General features: G+C 40.4%; 1 protein-coding gene across 1 annotated transcript; it reads left to right on the plus strand.

Annotated features, from left to right (window-relative positions):
* Window positions 1–72: 72 nt before the first annotated feature.
* LOC139478672 (diphthine methyl ester synthase-like) lies at window positions 73–10,588 on the plus strand. Its single transcript, XM_071261237.1, has 8 exons — window positions 73–273; window positions 796–856; window positions 1,774–1,837; window positions 2,356–2,464; window positions 3,324–3,444; window positions 5,520–5,559; window positions 5,939–6,045; window positions 7,819–10,588. The coding sequence occupies exons 1-8, from the start codon at window positions 139–141 to the stop codon at window positions 8,043–8,045; spliced, it is 864 nt and encodes a 287-aa protein (XP_071117338.1). The 5' UTR covers window positions 73–138; the 3' UTR covers window positions 8,046–10,588.
* The last annotated feature ends 4,058 nt before the right edge of the window (window positions 10,589–14,646 follow it).

The following is a 14,646-nucleotide window of genomic DNA, read 5'->3' on the forward strand; positions in this document are numbered from 1 at the left end:
TTGGTTCCTGAATTTCATTACATCCAATCAAATGTAACAGTACATACAACCAACTATAGCAGAAAACAACTTCCTGTCATTAGGACATGTGCTTGTTATTTCTGAGACGGTGTTTTGATTGAAATTAGTACTTTAATCATGTTTTATCTGGTTGGTTTGGGGTTGGGGGATGTAAAAGATATAACTGTGAAAGGCCTAGAAGTTGTTAAGAATGCTGAAAGGGTTTACCTTGAAGCGTACACATCAATCCTGACAGTTGGCAAGGAAGCATTGGTAAATAATGTGTGGATATTTTACTAAATATGTGATCGTTATTAGTCACTTTTCGTGATTTTCCGAAATATTAAAACAGATTATAATAATCAAGATCATGACAATATTCCATTTATTTCACTTGTTTCCTTCTTGAAATGTTTTCGTGAAACAAGATGGTAACACCAAATAATTGTCACTGAAGCCTACAATCTACGGTGTTGACTCAGTCCCCAGCTGGCTCAGTACTTATCCACTAGGCCCTATAGGTTATAAAATAATAAGGAAGAGAATATCCACCTGGTGAAGCAGTTAGCATATGCTCCGAAACGTTGTGTTCCTCATAATAAAGAAGTTGACATCCATATATTCTCTTCCTGCACCTGATGAAGGAGTAAGCATATACTCCGAAACGTTGTGTTCCTCATAATAAAGAAGTTGACATCCCTATATTCTCTTCCTTATGTTAATCACTTCTAAATGTCTTCCAAAGACCTAATAAAATAATAGACTAAAATAATGAACAGAATGATATTTTTTCAGGAGGAGTACTATGGACGAAAAGTAATTCTTGCTGATAGAGACATGGTTGAGCAACAATCAGGTACATTTCAAGGTTCATGTTCCACAAGAAATAGAGTTTCTGTTTCCACATATTGGTCATAATATTGAAAGTAGTTATTCCAGATAGTGAATTGTGTAGTTTTGACATGAACCCTGCTGGGGTTAACTAGAGATCGAGGTTATAATATGCTAACCCAAGTATTATTTTCTCATATAACTGTTCGGAAATAGGGTAAGCGAGGATGTATGAGAATATATCATTTGGAAATATCGCCAAGTTTTAGCAATTAGTGCAGTTGCTTTTTAATCCTTTTACGATATCAGTCAGTGTATTATGTTACAGTATACAAGAAAGGAGGCATTGACAAATGCAGCCATGTTCTGCTGTGTTTTTCATGGCTGAATTAGGATCTCAGATCGTATAGCAATGTTCACTTCATCCTCATGTGTCTCTGGTGAATAGCAAAGATTAGTTGATTCACTAATTCACCACTCATCATGATGCATCACGTTTCCATAAGACTTTCGGGACGTTCGGGTAGCCTTGTGATTAAAGCGTTCGCTCGTCACGTCGAAGACCCGGGTTAGATTCCTGACATGGGTACAATGTGTGAAGCCCATTTCTGGTGTCCCCCACTGTGATATTGCTGCAATATTGCTAAAAGCGGCGTAAAACCATACTCACTCACTCACTCACCATAAGACTTTCATGTCGTAAGTTGGCATATGAATACTAAACGATGGGTTACATATTTATTAGTATCTTACCCATATTGTCATTGTGTCTGTAAATAGAAATTGTTTTTTAGAGCATCGCCAAATTGTCCTAGTTTGAGAATTATGTACACAACAAGTCTGATTGGTCTTTTTTGCTCATGTATTGACCTCACTGTCACTTTGTGGATGATACACACAGTTGAAGCAACACATTTTGAGATTTGGTATCTCTAATTACAGATGAGTTGTTGGATGGTGCAGACAAGTCAGATGTGGCGTTTCTGGTAGTTGGAGATCCTCTTGGGTAATTTATATGATGCACTGTCACTGTGGATAGACGATCATGTGGCAATGTATTAGATACTCATTTGTCTCAGACTCAATTATTTATATGCCACTGTGATGCTCACTCTATCAGTCACTGCATATGAGAACAAGAAGGAATTAATAAATCCACTTTAAGTTTTGTATTTCACAAACAGAATATTTTTGTTGTATGATCCAAACTTGACTGGAACAGTTGACTAAAACTTCCAACGGTCTTGCATCTTGAGCAAGAATGAAGTTGAAAATATGTTCAGGCAAAAGATTCAAAACAGTTTCAGTGGCTGGTGTGCATTGTCTGACGTCATGCATATTTTCACTTCCCTTAGATCTATAGCTGAGATTCTATACACTGATGCATCTAAGTATAACCACATTCATCATCTATAGTTCAATATGTTTAAATTAAGAATTTGTTATGATTGTTTTTAGAATTATTAAGAAAGCTTGTCTGTATAAAACAATAATTGTGGTGTAATAGTGTTTCATTGTTGACAGAGCGACAACCCACACTGACCTGATCCTACGAGCTGTTGAGAAGGGAATACAGTACCGAGTGGTCCACAATGCCTCCATCATGAATGCTGTAGGTTGCTGTGGCTTGCAGGTGGGTGGTTATGTGAGATGTTAAAGATACACTGGTCTCTACCATCTGGTGTCATGTCCCACTGAGGTCTTTTTGTAATTAGTGATTTTATTACATTGAGACGGGCTCAAATTCAGATATATTACAATCAACAGGAATAGTGGCAAAATTGCAGATTCGTCATTAAGCAGTAATCACCAGCTACCATGGCTACTGTGTTTGAAATTAAGCATGAAAGCCAAGTCCTTGTCATTGCTGGTGTGTTAATGTTAAAGATTTAGGTTGTCCCTTGATTCAATCCTACAGACACAAACTTAAAAAGTACCTCCCAAAACTTGGAACACTGCTCGATTACAATGTAGCAAGTATGTCACAGTCACATGTCTTTAAGGACCCGTGAAGATTCCGGGGTAGAATAGGTCTTCAGCAACCCATGCCTGCCGTAAAAGGCGACTGTGCTTGTCGTAAAAGGCGACTAACGGGATTGGGTGGTCAGGGGCTCGCTGACTTGGTTGATACATGTCATCGATCCCAATGTCAATCACTGGATTGTCTGGTCCAGACTCCATTATTTTACAGACCGCCGTCATATAGCTGGAATATTGCTGAGTGCGGCGTTAAACAACAAACCAAACCAAACCACATGTCTTTAAGAAAGTCTGGAGTCTGGAAGCAATAACTTCCTCATAAGAACAATTACACACAATCACCACCTTTTTAAATATTTTTTTGACTAGAAAGTATTTTTGATATAATGCTATACCCAGTCTCCATTGTTTTCTTTTCAAACTTGTGGTTTGCTCACTTTGGAATCAGCTGTATCCATACCGTAGGTATGTCTTTCTTGCAATTCTGATGGAAGAGATATTGTGATTTTCAGTTATACAACTATGGTGAGGCAGTGTCTATTGTGTTCTGGACAGACACCTGGAGACCAGACAGCTTCTTTGACAAGATAGCAGTCAACAGGGACAGGGGGATGCACACCTTGTGTCTACTAGGTACTGTACACAAGTTCAGAAGTTATCTTCTGGAAAAAATAATGAAATAGTAAAAATAAATATTTGTCTCATATTTGATCAAAGTGTTGCAGAAGGATGAACATCTTGATAGATTGAATGGTCATGGGAAGGATTGATTTGCACGGGACACACAATGCCATGTCATGTTAATGTGTGTTACAGGTTTTTTTAAGCAAGACATTTGTCTGTAATAGCCAGCAGTCTATTTTAATTGTTGGCTGTATCTGTAAGGCAGGTGTCTATGGTACATCATTTCTTCACCAAATACCACAAATCAATAAAGCCTGAATTGAATTATGTCCAGTGTTTCCCATTTTTTCATAACAATTCTTTTTATGCTTTTATTTCTTGACATGGTGAATCCCTGTTTATTATTCTACAAGCTTGTGCTCGATACTTCAGAGTGAGCTGACAATACTGTGTTCTAAGGGACACAACTCTTACAGGTTTCAAGCAGTGACTCTCTCTGCTGTCTGAATCACCCATCTGTTTTATTACTATTACTTCAAAAACTTGTTGGACCGCCTCCGTGGTCAAGTGGTAGAGCGTCCGCCCGGAGAGCGGAAGGTTCGGGGTTAGATCCCCGGCAGCGTCATACCAAAAGATGTTAAAAGATGGTAATTGTTGTTACCCTGTCTGGTGCTCGGCAATAAGGGGCTAAAACAAGGACTGGTTGGCTCTGAGTCAGTATACTGTGTCTGAGTGGGGTACTCATGTTAAACTGCGGCATGGTATCTCTGTGGGCTAGCACTATAAATCGGCATCAGTCCGGACTAGTACAAGCAGCCACACAAACGCACATGTGCATGCACGTTGCTGTATAAGTGCAATTATCTTGGATGCGACGTAAACCCCATTTCACCTCACCACCTCAAAAACTTGAGTGTTTGAAACTAGCTGTCATGTTCACCCAACTTCTAAATGCCTATCAAAGACTTAACTGTTTATGTTTTATTTTGACCCCATAACTACCATCACCTTCGGCTTTATCTAAAAGGTAGGTGACTCGTGAAGATCAGGCTACAGAATAGGTCTTCAGCAACCCATGCTTGCCATAAGAGGTGACTATGCTTGTAGTAAAAGGCGACTAATTGGATCGGTTAGTCAGGTTGGTTGGTTGATGCATGTCATCATGTCCAAATTGTGTAGATCGAAGCTCGTGATGTCAATCACAGGATTGTGAGGTCCAATCTCGATTATCTACAGACCGCTGTCATATAGCTGGAATATTTCTGAGAGCAGCATGAAATAACAAACAAAAAAACAACCTGTAAAAAGCAGGTATCTATGGTACAATGTACAACGCTTCTTCACCAGTTTGCATGGAATGTTAAAGCCTGAATAATTATTGATGGTGTTTCCCATATTTTTTATAAGAATTCTTTTTATACTTTTTATTTCATGACGTGTTATTGTAGAACAGTGGTGAATCCCTAGTATCATTTGAACAAGGTTGTGCCGAGCTACAGCTTGTGTTGACAATACTGTGTTCTAAGGGACACAACTCTTATGGGCCTACATGTACCTACTCACTGCTTCCTGGATCACCCTTAAATTCCTGAATATTTTTACTTCTTCTATCACTGGAGTGTTTGAAACAAAGGGGGTTATGTGGTACTTGTAAGTTTTTTGCTGCTGTATTTGAATATATTCTGATGTTCATGCTATGTTTTGAACCCATAATTACCATGGCAACTGTGTAGTGATTACAATACACAAGTGTAGCACCTGTGTAGCAGTATTCCTGCAATATAATGGCAGGGACAACAGCAATGGGCATCACAAGTTCCACCCATGTGGGGAACCGAACCCAGGCCTTTTGAGGGGGCACGGGTGGCCCAGTCGTCTAAGGCGCTGCGATTCGCTGTGCAGAGTTGCGTCCCTTGGGCACGCCAGAAACCTATGATTGTGGGTTCGAATCCCGGTTAGCTCCGATTATGTTTCGGAGCGAACACTTTAACCACTAGGTTACCCCTGAAGTATCTGGATTGTTCCTGTCAACTACACATCTGTAGTCATAAATGCCCATTTCAACTATTTATCTTTCATTCCAGATATAAAAATGAAGGAACAAACAATTGAAAACTTGATGAAGTGAGTATTGTGGCTGAAAAATATAAACCTTTGGTTCACTGACATAAATTATAAAATTGACATTAATATGTCCCAAATTTAATCATATTTATGTGTACGTTATTATTATGTTCAAGTTTAAGTATTAAGTGTTGGTTGTTGAAAAATATAGTGAAAGAGTGAGTGAGTATGGTTTTACGCCGCTTTTAGCAATATTCCAGCAATATCACGGCGGGGGACACCAGAAATGGGCTTCACACATTGTACCCATGTCGGGATTCGAACCCAGGTCTTCGGCGTGATGAGCTAACGCTTTAACCACTAGGCTACCGCCCCTTGAAAAAATATAGGATGAACAAAATGCTGATGAACAGCCAACATTCATGTATCTCTGTTTCAGGGGTAATAAGATATTTGAGCCCCCTCGGTTTATGTCTGTGAGTCAGGCAGCGGAGCAGCTCCTGGAGATTGTGCAGCGGAAGGGGAAAGAGGGAGAACAGAATCTCGGTGAGATTTTCACTTGATGTATACAAGATGTATATACTGGTACTATCTTATTATGTGTACACTAACTTCTGATGGATACAATGTTATGTATACAAAATATTTTTATGTCTACCATATCATATGATGTGTCCTCAGTCACTGGAAGAAATTCTCTTGCTGTTTCCAGAATCCTTGTTAGTCATTAGTTCTGATGTGTATCAGGATCTGGGGGTTTACTGATAAAGTTGTCTTAGTTAAAACAAATCTTTGTCATTTAGAACAAACATTATGACTGCCATGATAGCAATACTTGAAGCTGTCTTAAACCTATTGCAGTGATATCTCACTTGCAACACCAAAATGACAGAGAGCTGTTTTTTTATGGAGATATAATAAACAGGGATTGCGATGTGTGACCTCGTTGATTGTGTGTCATCTTACTCAAAGGGGCTTGATCGTTGCTGTCAACAACTATTATCATACCTCCAGAATGATGAGATCTGATTGGTTCATGTGATCTTGCTAAAATACAATGTATCCCGCCTGGGAGGGAAATATGTTTCTGAGCGGCAGAATAAATCCTTTAAACCCTGCCACGAAGAAGTCAGGCTGCACATGGATTTCTGACCAGGAAAATAAATCCCTTATACCCCACTTTGAAGCAAAAAAGCTGCACATGTTTTACGAGTCAGTGAAAGTCACGTGACATGGTAAACCTCAGCTCAATCGAACAGCTGTTTTCTGTCAATTTTAAATTTGTTTTAATTCTTTTACAATTACAGATTAAAACATGTCATAAGATTAATACGTTGTAGCAGGATCACTCGATACTTGGGATTTTCATCTTCCCAAGGCAAGTGATTTAACAGACTATAAAAGTTCAGTTTCCACCATTGCCAAACTAGGCTGGTATCATGGAGTTACATTTTGGCTGGACTAACGAGTCTATGCAGAGAAAAGCATGTGCACTGCCAACTTGTTGTCAACAGATGTTTTAAAAATCTTTTCCTGTTTTTAATCAAGGTGCTCATGTGATTTGATGCACTTAACGATGTAAGACCCGTTTTATTACAATATAGATCTTGATTATCGATCAGATCGTCTTGATGGGGTGCCACCCTTTTTATTTGAAGCAAATGAAAGTGATACGAGAGGTGGAATCTGATTGGTCCATAGGAGAGGCACAGAAGGGACATGTCTTGTAATAGCCACTGGTGGCGCTATGATCGAGCCCAGGACTTCCCGGACTTTTAAAGTCAGTTAACTCTCTTGCCTCGGGAAGATGGGGATTTTATGTATTCCGCGTTAAACATGTAAAACCCCATGCCCCCTCATTATCCTGCTTCAACTTATCATGTACCCCGAGTGATACTGCTACAAGTCATAATGTGTCGGACTCCCATGATTTACAGACCATTACATAAGAGCTCATGTGGGGTGAATTAGGGTTCACATCTCATTCAAGATTTTTGCACTGATATAGAGTGTGTGTGAGCAGGGGTATGGGGTATGTGTGTGCATGTGCGTGTGTGTGCATGCATGTGCATGCATGTGCGTGTGGGCTTTGAAGATTCATACATATTGCACATCATTTTTTCAATTCATACCTCGATGAACCGAAAATTACACACAGTCAATCCTTATATAATCACACATTTGCCCACTTTTTTTTAATGCTTATGGCATATGGATATTGTGTACTGGGAGGTATTCATATTTACATTTATTTCAACACACATGCTTTTGTAATTGCTAGTTCCAGGTTATTTCAGTGTCCTGTTGCGACTGTTTCAGCTCTGTCAGAGGATACCGTGTGTGTTGGACTGGCAAGGGTTGGCTGTGATGACCAGAAGATATGTGTTGCGACTTTGCAGCAGTTGACCTCAGTTGACATTGGTGAACCTCTTCATTCATTGGTTATACCAGGTCACATGCACCCCCTGGAAATAGACATGTTGAATCTTTTTGCTCTTGACGACAGTGTCAAGACTCATCTTCAGGCCAGCTTACCATCCTCCTGAATCATGTGCAGTTATTGGAAGGACAATTTCTTCAGGGGCCTTGGCCCCATATTTACACATTTTATGGGCCAATTTTGACAAGCATGGGCCTTCCATTTCACTCCATGAGCTATAAATTCACCATGATCGCAGCCGAAGAAAATACTTTATTCTTTGTAATCTTAGTTTTGAACTGCAAGCAATAACTTGTCACATATATCGGAATATTTGAGTAGGAATTAAAAAACCTAATGACTTTGTATGAATGAGGACTGTAGTGTAAACGTAGATGGCGGCAATCAGCAATGTGTGAATTGTGCTTGTCTCCTGACTTTCCCAATCACTTCATGCTTGTATTTGATGCATGACAAAGATCGGGATCCAGGGGTAGAAATGCATCTTCCTGAGGCAAGTGAGTTAACTGACTATAAAAGTCCAGTTTCCACCCTTGCCGAACTAGGCTGGTATTATGGAGTTACATTTTGGCTGGACTAACAAGTCTATGCATAGTCCAATCAAAATCGCACACCGAAATCGAAATCCGGTTCGTAAAGTGTCATGCACATTTCGGTCGACTGCAGGATTTGCAAAGCATGTGCACTGCTAACTCGTTGTCAACGGATATTTTCTAAATCTTTTCCTGTTTTTAATCAAGGTGCTCACGTTATTTGATGCACTTTGCGATGTAAGATTCGTTTTATCACAATATAGATCTTGATTATCGATCAGATCGTCTTGACTGGGCGCCACCGTTTTGTTTGAAGCAAATGCAAGTGATACGAGAGGTTGAATCTGATTGGTCAATGGGAGAGGCATAGAAAGGACATAACTCGTAACAGCCACTGGTGGCGCTATGATCGAGCCCAGGAATTCCAGCCTAGTTCGGCAAGGGTGGAAACTGGACTTTTAAAGTCAGTTAACTCTCTTGCCTCGGGAAGATGTAGAAATGGTGCCCATACTTGTCCTGAGGGACTGGTCATTTATGATAGGGGAGGGGGATTAAAGGATGGAAAAGGAGGCATGAAAAAATTCTATTTTTTTTCCACAGAAATATTAGGGGAGTATGGGGAGGGGATGGGGAGGTCCTGGGTAAATGTTACCTGTATTTTGGGAGGGGCCATAAAACAATGTTGAAACGTTTGGCAAAATAATATGATACAGTCCTTAGACCAACCCCACGCCCACGTCATCATAATAAATGACCAGTCTCTAATAGCAGACTAATGAGGAATGAGTGATGTTATGTGTGACTTGGCTGATTACGTGTCTTGTGCCTTATATGCTCTGATGACAACTACTGCTGTTTACCACTGCATTTCTAGACTAACATTTAGTCTCTGAAATGAACATATCGTACAGAAAAAACAGTTGTTCAGTTATCTTAATAAAAATATAATAAAAGGGAGCCCAGTGACTCTCTTCATTGCAGTAATCTAGACTTGCCAAACATTATAGACTTGCATGGGCTGTATTTGATATATATTTGTATCAGGGTCTGTAAGACAGACTACTGGATTTCCTCAAAGAGGCTTGAGTTTTTGCTAGATACTGGGATATTGCTTGAATGTTTTCAACTGCAACGTTAGACAACATTCACTCACTCTACTATCGATTTCTTTTTATCTTTGATTAAATTCATGCAAGATTTTCACATGGTTCTCACAGGGCAGGGAAACATTTACCGCCCCTCATGAGAATGTGATACGGCAGTTGACATTAGTCAGCTGCCAATTATTCTCATTGCTGGTGTTATAGGACAGGGTAGGCCTCAGCTACTGCATGCATGTCTAAACCCCTCCTTATACAGGGGATTCTGGGTTAGAACTGGGCCCTAGCAACCCGAGCTGGTTGTAAGAGGCGACTTCATGCATTGGGGAGGTGGGTCAGGCTCACTGACTTTGATGATTGCATATCATCTCTATTTCAGCTGCGTAGATCAATGTTCATGATGTCAAAAGAGAGATTATCTGGTCAAGACTTGATTATTTACAGACTGACATCATGTAGCTGGAATATTGCTGAGTGTGGCATTAAACAAACAAACAAACAGAAATACAGTCATGCTAAACATTCCTCTTGAGGAAAAATTACATGTATACAAAATATTACAAATACATACTTTCTGGTGCTGGATATCAGACACATATTAATATTATTACTTTTATTGAAAGGTATTGGATGAAATTATATAGATTTTAAAAATTATGTCATAAATGTCATTGTAAGGCCATACGTTTTTAATTTTATGTTTCACGGATTTATTACAGCTTTTCCACACAAGGATGGTTGAAATAAGAATAATAATTAAATGTCAATTGTTTATTTATTAATATGAAAGTCATTCTGACGTGGAGTTAAATCTGCAGGTGGCCTCTTGAATCACTGATAGTGATGGAAACACAGGTTTATATGTAACTACATGTATTGTATAAGAGAGTCTATATTACTGACATAATAAAAATAAATGTTTTTATGTTTAATTTGTTTCTTACTTCTTGCTGCTTTTCATTTGGGCAACAGGCCTGTGAAACGAAAAATAAGAAATGTGTGGCCTACATGTAATTTCTGAGGAATAAACTTTTACACATGAAATGTATTGCTTGGATTTATTTTTTAGATCATCTTTGATATATACTTCTCAAAATAAGTTGCCATGACAGGTTAGCTAATGTAAATGAAAGAATCGTGTGGGCCATAACATATTTTAGTGGTATATGATTCATTGATGAATCAAGGATGATGTACATTCGTAGAGTTATTTCCCTTTGACCACTTTATCAAGTTCCATGGCTTAAGTAGTATACTTTCTTTGGCATGGCTCCCAACACATTCCCTCTATGCAGACTTTTAGAGTGCTTTGGGCAGAGCAGTCTTGTGTTATTATGAAATAGGTGTTTTTTTTATGGATCACTTGTCCTAATTATAGTCTGTGTCGGGGCAGACTGTAGTAAATCCGTGGAACATGAAGTGTGGACATTTTTTTAAACTTTTACTGAAAAAATAAATAAATCTGTATGCACAACTTTTCTTTGAAATTGTAGATTCGGAATGGGATGTCATGGTTTCTAACTTCTTGTTAGTTAATGTTGTCAATAAGACTTGTTTGTCCCAGCAAAACCAATGGCTACACTGTTGAGGCTGAGGTCGCGTCTTACTTGTTTGGAGCTGGGATGTGAAAGTGTTGTATTGTAACCCGGTCAGGATAAGTATAGCGTGTCTCTCACGAACTGTGGCTAAGAGATGTTATATTTAAGGTCACATAGGTTATATTTCCCTGTGTTACGACAGAATGTCTTGGGTCAAAACCGGGAGCACATATTGACTGGAAACTACCACTAGGGGTGGAAGCCAACTCTTGGCAACGCGTGTCTCGTATTAGTAGAAGAATGATAGGGAGTCGGGTCTGCGCTGATTAGTTAATTACGTTTAGTATAATGTGGAAAGATGGCTTATGTTTGCTGGATTTACTAATGCCCCACTGGCCAGCCGAATCAGACACGTGAAGATTCCGGGGTAGAATAGGTCTTCAGCAACCCATTCCTTTCCGTAAAAGGTGACTCTGCTTGTCGTAAAAGGCGACTAACGGGATCAGGTGGTCAGGCTCGCTGACTTGGTTGATGCATGTCATCGATCCCAATTGCGTGGATCGATGCTCATGATATTAATCACTGGATTGTCTGGTCCAGACTCGATTATTTACAGACCGCCGTCATATAGCTGGAATATTGCTGAGTGCGGGGTTAAACAACCAACCAACCAAACCAAAACCCAGCTGAATCAAGTCAGAGGATGCAATACAGTTCCGACTAAAAACGCCGCTGTTGGGATCATTTTAGTCTTCACTCACTCACGCACTAGCTCAGGCAGTAATGCACCCACACAAACTCACCGAGACACACGACATTTATAGTATTAGAAACAAACATTTTTAGTCCACTACACCCTATTATGATAATATACAGTAAAACTCTTACAAATGGCAAATTTCTACTCGTCCTTAGGAGGATACCTTAACTATTGGGCAGTTTTGCTAGGACTGCATGACTAGTGCCAATTTCTAACGCTGCTCCAGTGCATTAATTGTAGATAATTATACTAAACAATAAAGTTTGGGATCATGAATTTTTTTAATGGAATTGCATGTGTGCCCAGTCTTTACTACAAATAATATCCCTCAAACATTCATGACCCCAACCTTTTTTGTTCAGTATATAATCTCGCAGAACACACGGGCGTGTGGGCACTGAATACGGAAACATTTCTGAAGAAACAGAGATTTAACAAATGTTATATTTGGGATAACACTTTCTTGTTACATTTGACCACTTTCTAAAGGGCATTGTGTAAACATAGATTTGTTTGAGATTATCTTGATGAATCTAAAGAGTGTAAGAGTGTAAATTTCCCGGCGGATATAAGGGCATTGTAAAACTGATATTATCTCAGTTGTGAGCATCCTTATACAGCTATTTCCTGCTTACGTCTACAATAATCTCTGGGATCTCCACTTCCTTGCCATTGTCTTATGTATACATCATCTCAAAACCGGAAGCAACAATAATTGGTTTGCGGATACTTTTTTTTTATCAACGCAGGATGCAGCTGTTGATGTGACAGCAGACTGAAATATGTTTCGCACAGCGATATTCCAGCTATATGATTGCGGTCTGTAAATAATCGAGTCTGGACCAGACAATCCAGTGGTCGACATCATGGACACCGATCCACGCAAATGGGATCGAAGACATGCATCGACCAAGTCAGCGAGCATGACCACCCGATCCCGTCAGTCGCGTCTTATGACGCGCACAGTAACATTGTACGACAAGCATTGGTTGCTGAAGACCTAATATACCCCGGATCTTCATGGGTACCGAAATATGTGCACCAATATGACCAGCGTATGGTGTGTTGGAGTAGCGTTTTGTATGATGTTTTAAAGGGTATCTATACGTTTGGGAGCTCTGCGAGCTATGGCTATTTGGGAACTCCTCACCCGTACATTGAACAGTGGACCCTTCTGCCACCTATGTTATTTGGAAGATCCTCGCCCGTACATTAAACAGTGGACCCTACTGCCACCTATGTTCTTTGGAAGATCCTCGCCCGTACATTAAACAGTGGACCCTTCTGCCACCTATGTTATTTGGAAGATCCTCGCCCGTACATTGAACATAGGACCCTCATACCACCTATGTTATATTCGAAGATCCTCGCCCGTACATTGAACAGTGGACCCTTCTGCCACCTATGTTATTTCGAAGATCCTCGCCCGTACATTGAACAGTGGGCCCCTCTGCCACCTATGTTCTTTGGGAGCTCCTCGCCCGTACATTGAACAATGGACCCTTCTGCCACCTATGTTCTTTGGAAGATCCTCGTCCGTACATTGAACAGTGGGCCCTTCTGCCACCTATGGTCTTTTGGAGCTCCTCGCCAGTATATTGAACAGTGGACCCTTCTGCCACCTATGTTCTTTGGGAGCTCCTCGCCCGTACATTGAACAGTGGACCCTTCTGCCACCTATGTTCTTTGGGAGCTCCTCGCCCGTACATTGAACAGTGGACCCTTCTGCCACCTATGTTATTTTCGAAGATCCTCGCCTGTACATTGAACAGTGAAACCTTCTGCCACCTATGTTCTTTGGGAACTCCTCGCCCGTACATTGAACAGTGGACCCTTCTGCCACCTATGTTCTTTGGAAGATCCTCGCCCGTACATTAAACAGTGGACCCTACTGCCACCTATGTTCTTTGGAAGATCCTCGCCCGTACATTAAACAGTGGACCCTTCTGCCACCTATAATATTTGGAAGATCCTCGCCCGTACATTGAACAGTGGACCCTCATACCACCTATGTTATTTCGAAGATCCTCGCCCGTACATTGAACAGTGGACCCTTCTGCCACCTATGTTATTTTCGAAGATCCTCGCCCGTACATTAAACAGTGGACCCTTCTGCCACCTACGTTATTTGGAAGATCCTCGCCCGTACATTGAACTCTTCTGACACTTATGGTTATTTCGAAAATCCTCGTCCGTACATATAACAGTGGACCCTTCTGCCACCTATGTTATTTCGAAGATCCTCGCCCGTACATTAAACAGTGGACCCTACTGCCACCTATGTTCTTTGGAAGATCCTCGCCCGTACATTGAACAGTGGACCCTTCTGCCACCTATGTTATTTGGAAGATCCTCGCCCGTACATTGAACAGTGGACCCTTCTGCCACCTATGTTATTTGGAAGATCCTCGCCCGTACATTAAACAGTGGACCCTTCTGCCACCTATGTTATTTGGAAGATCCTCGCCCGTACATTGAACAGTCGACCCTTCTGCCACCTATGTTATTTGGAAGATTCTCGCCCGTAAATTAAACAGTCGACCCTTCTGCCACCTATGGTAATATGGGAGCTTATCGACCGTATATTTAGATGAACATACTGTGTTTTCAACGGAGAGCTAGGTTAAACTTCAGATAGCTTAGCGCTAAGACAGCTTCGAGAATAGACTTAACTAAGACGTTTTTCGCTACGACAAATTTACGCCAATCTTAGCGCTAAGACAGCTTCGTGAATAGGCCGCCTGTAGAATAACCGTGCTAAATTGAATTTGGAACC

This window comes from Haliotis cracherodii, unplaced genomic scaffold (genome assembly GCF_022045235.1).
Source record: "Haliotis cracherodii isolate W230 unplaced genomic scaffold, xgHalCrac1.p SCAF_4, whole genome shotgun sequence".
NCBI lineage: Eukaryota > Metazoa > Mollusca > Gastropoda > Lepetellida > Haliotidae > Haliotis > Haliotis cracherodii.

Bases quoted from the DNA above. Each gene is read 5' to 3' on its own strand.
- LOC139478672 (XM_071261237.1), top strand. From the start codon at position 139: ATGTTTTATCTGGTTGGTTTGGGGTTGGGGGATGTAAAAGATATAACT. The intron at 1,838-2,355 runs GTAATTTATATG...CATTGTTGACAG, and splicing joins GTAGTTGGAGATCCTCTTGG to AGCGACAACCCACACTGACC. The intron at 2,465-3,323 runs GTGGGTGGTTAT...TGTGATTTTCAG, and splicing joins TAGGTTGCTGTGGCTTGCAG to TTATACAACTATGGTGAGGC.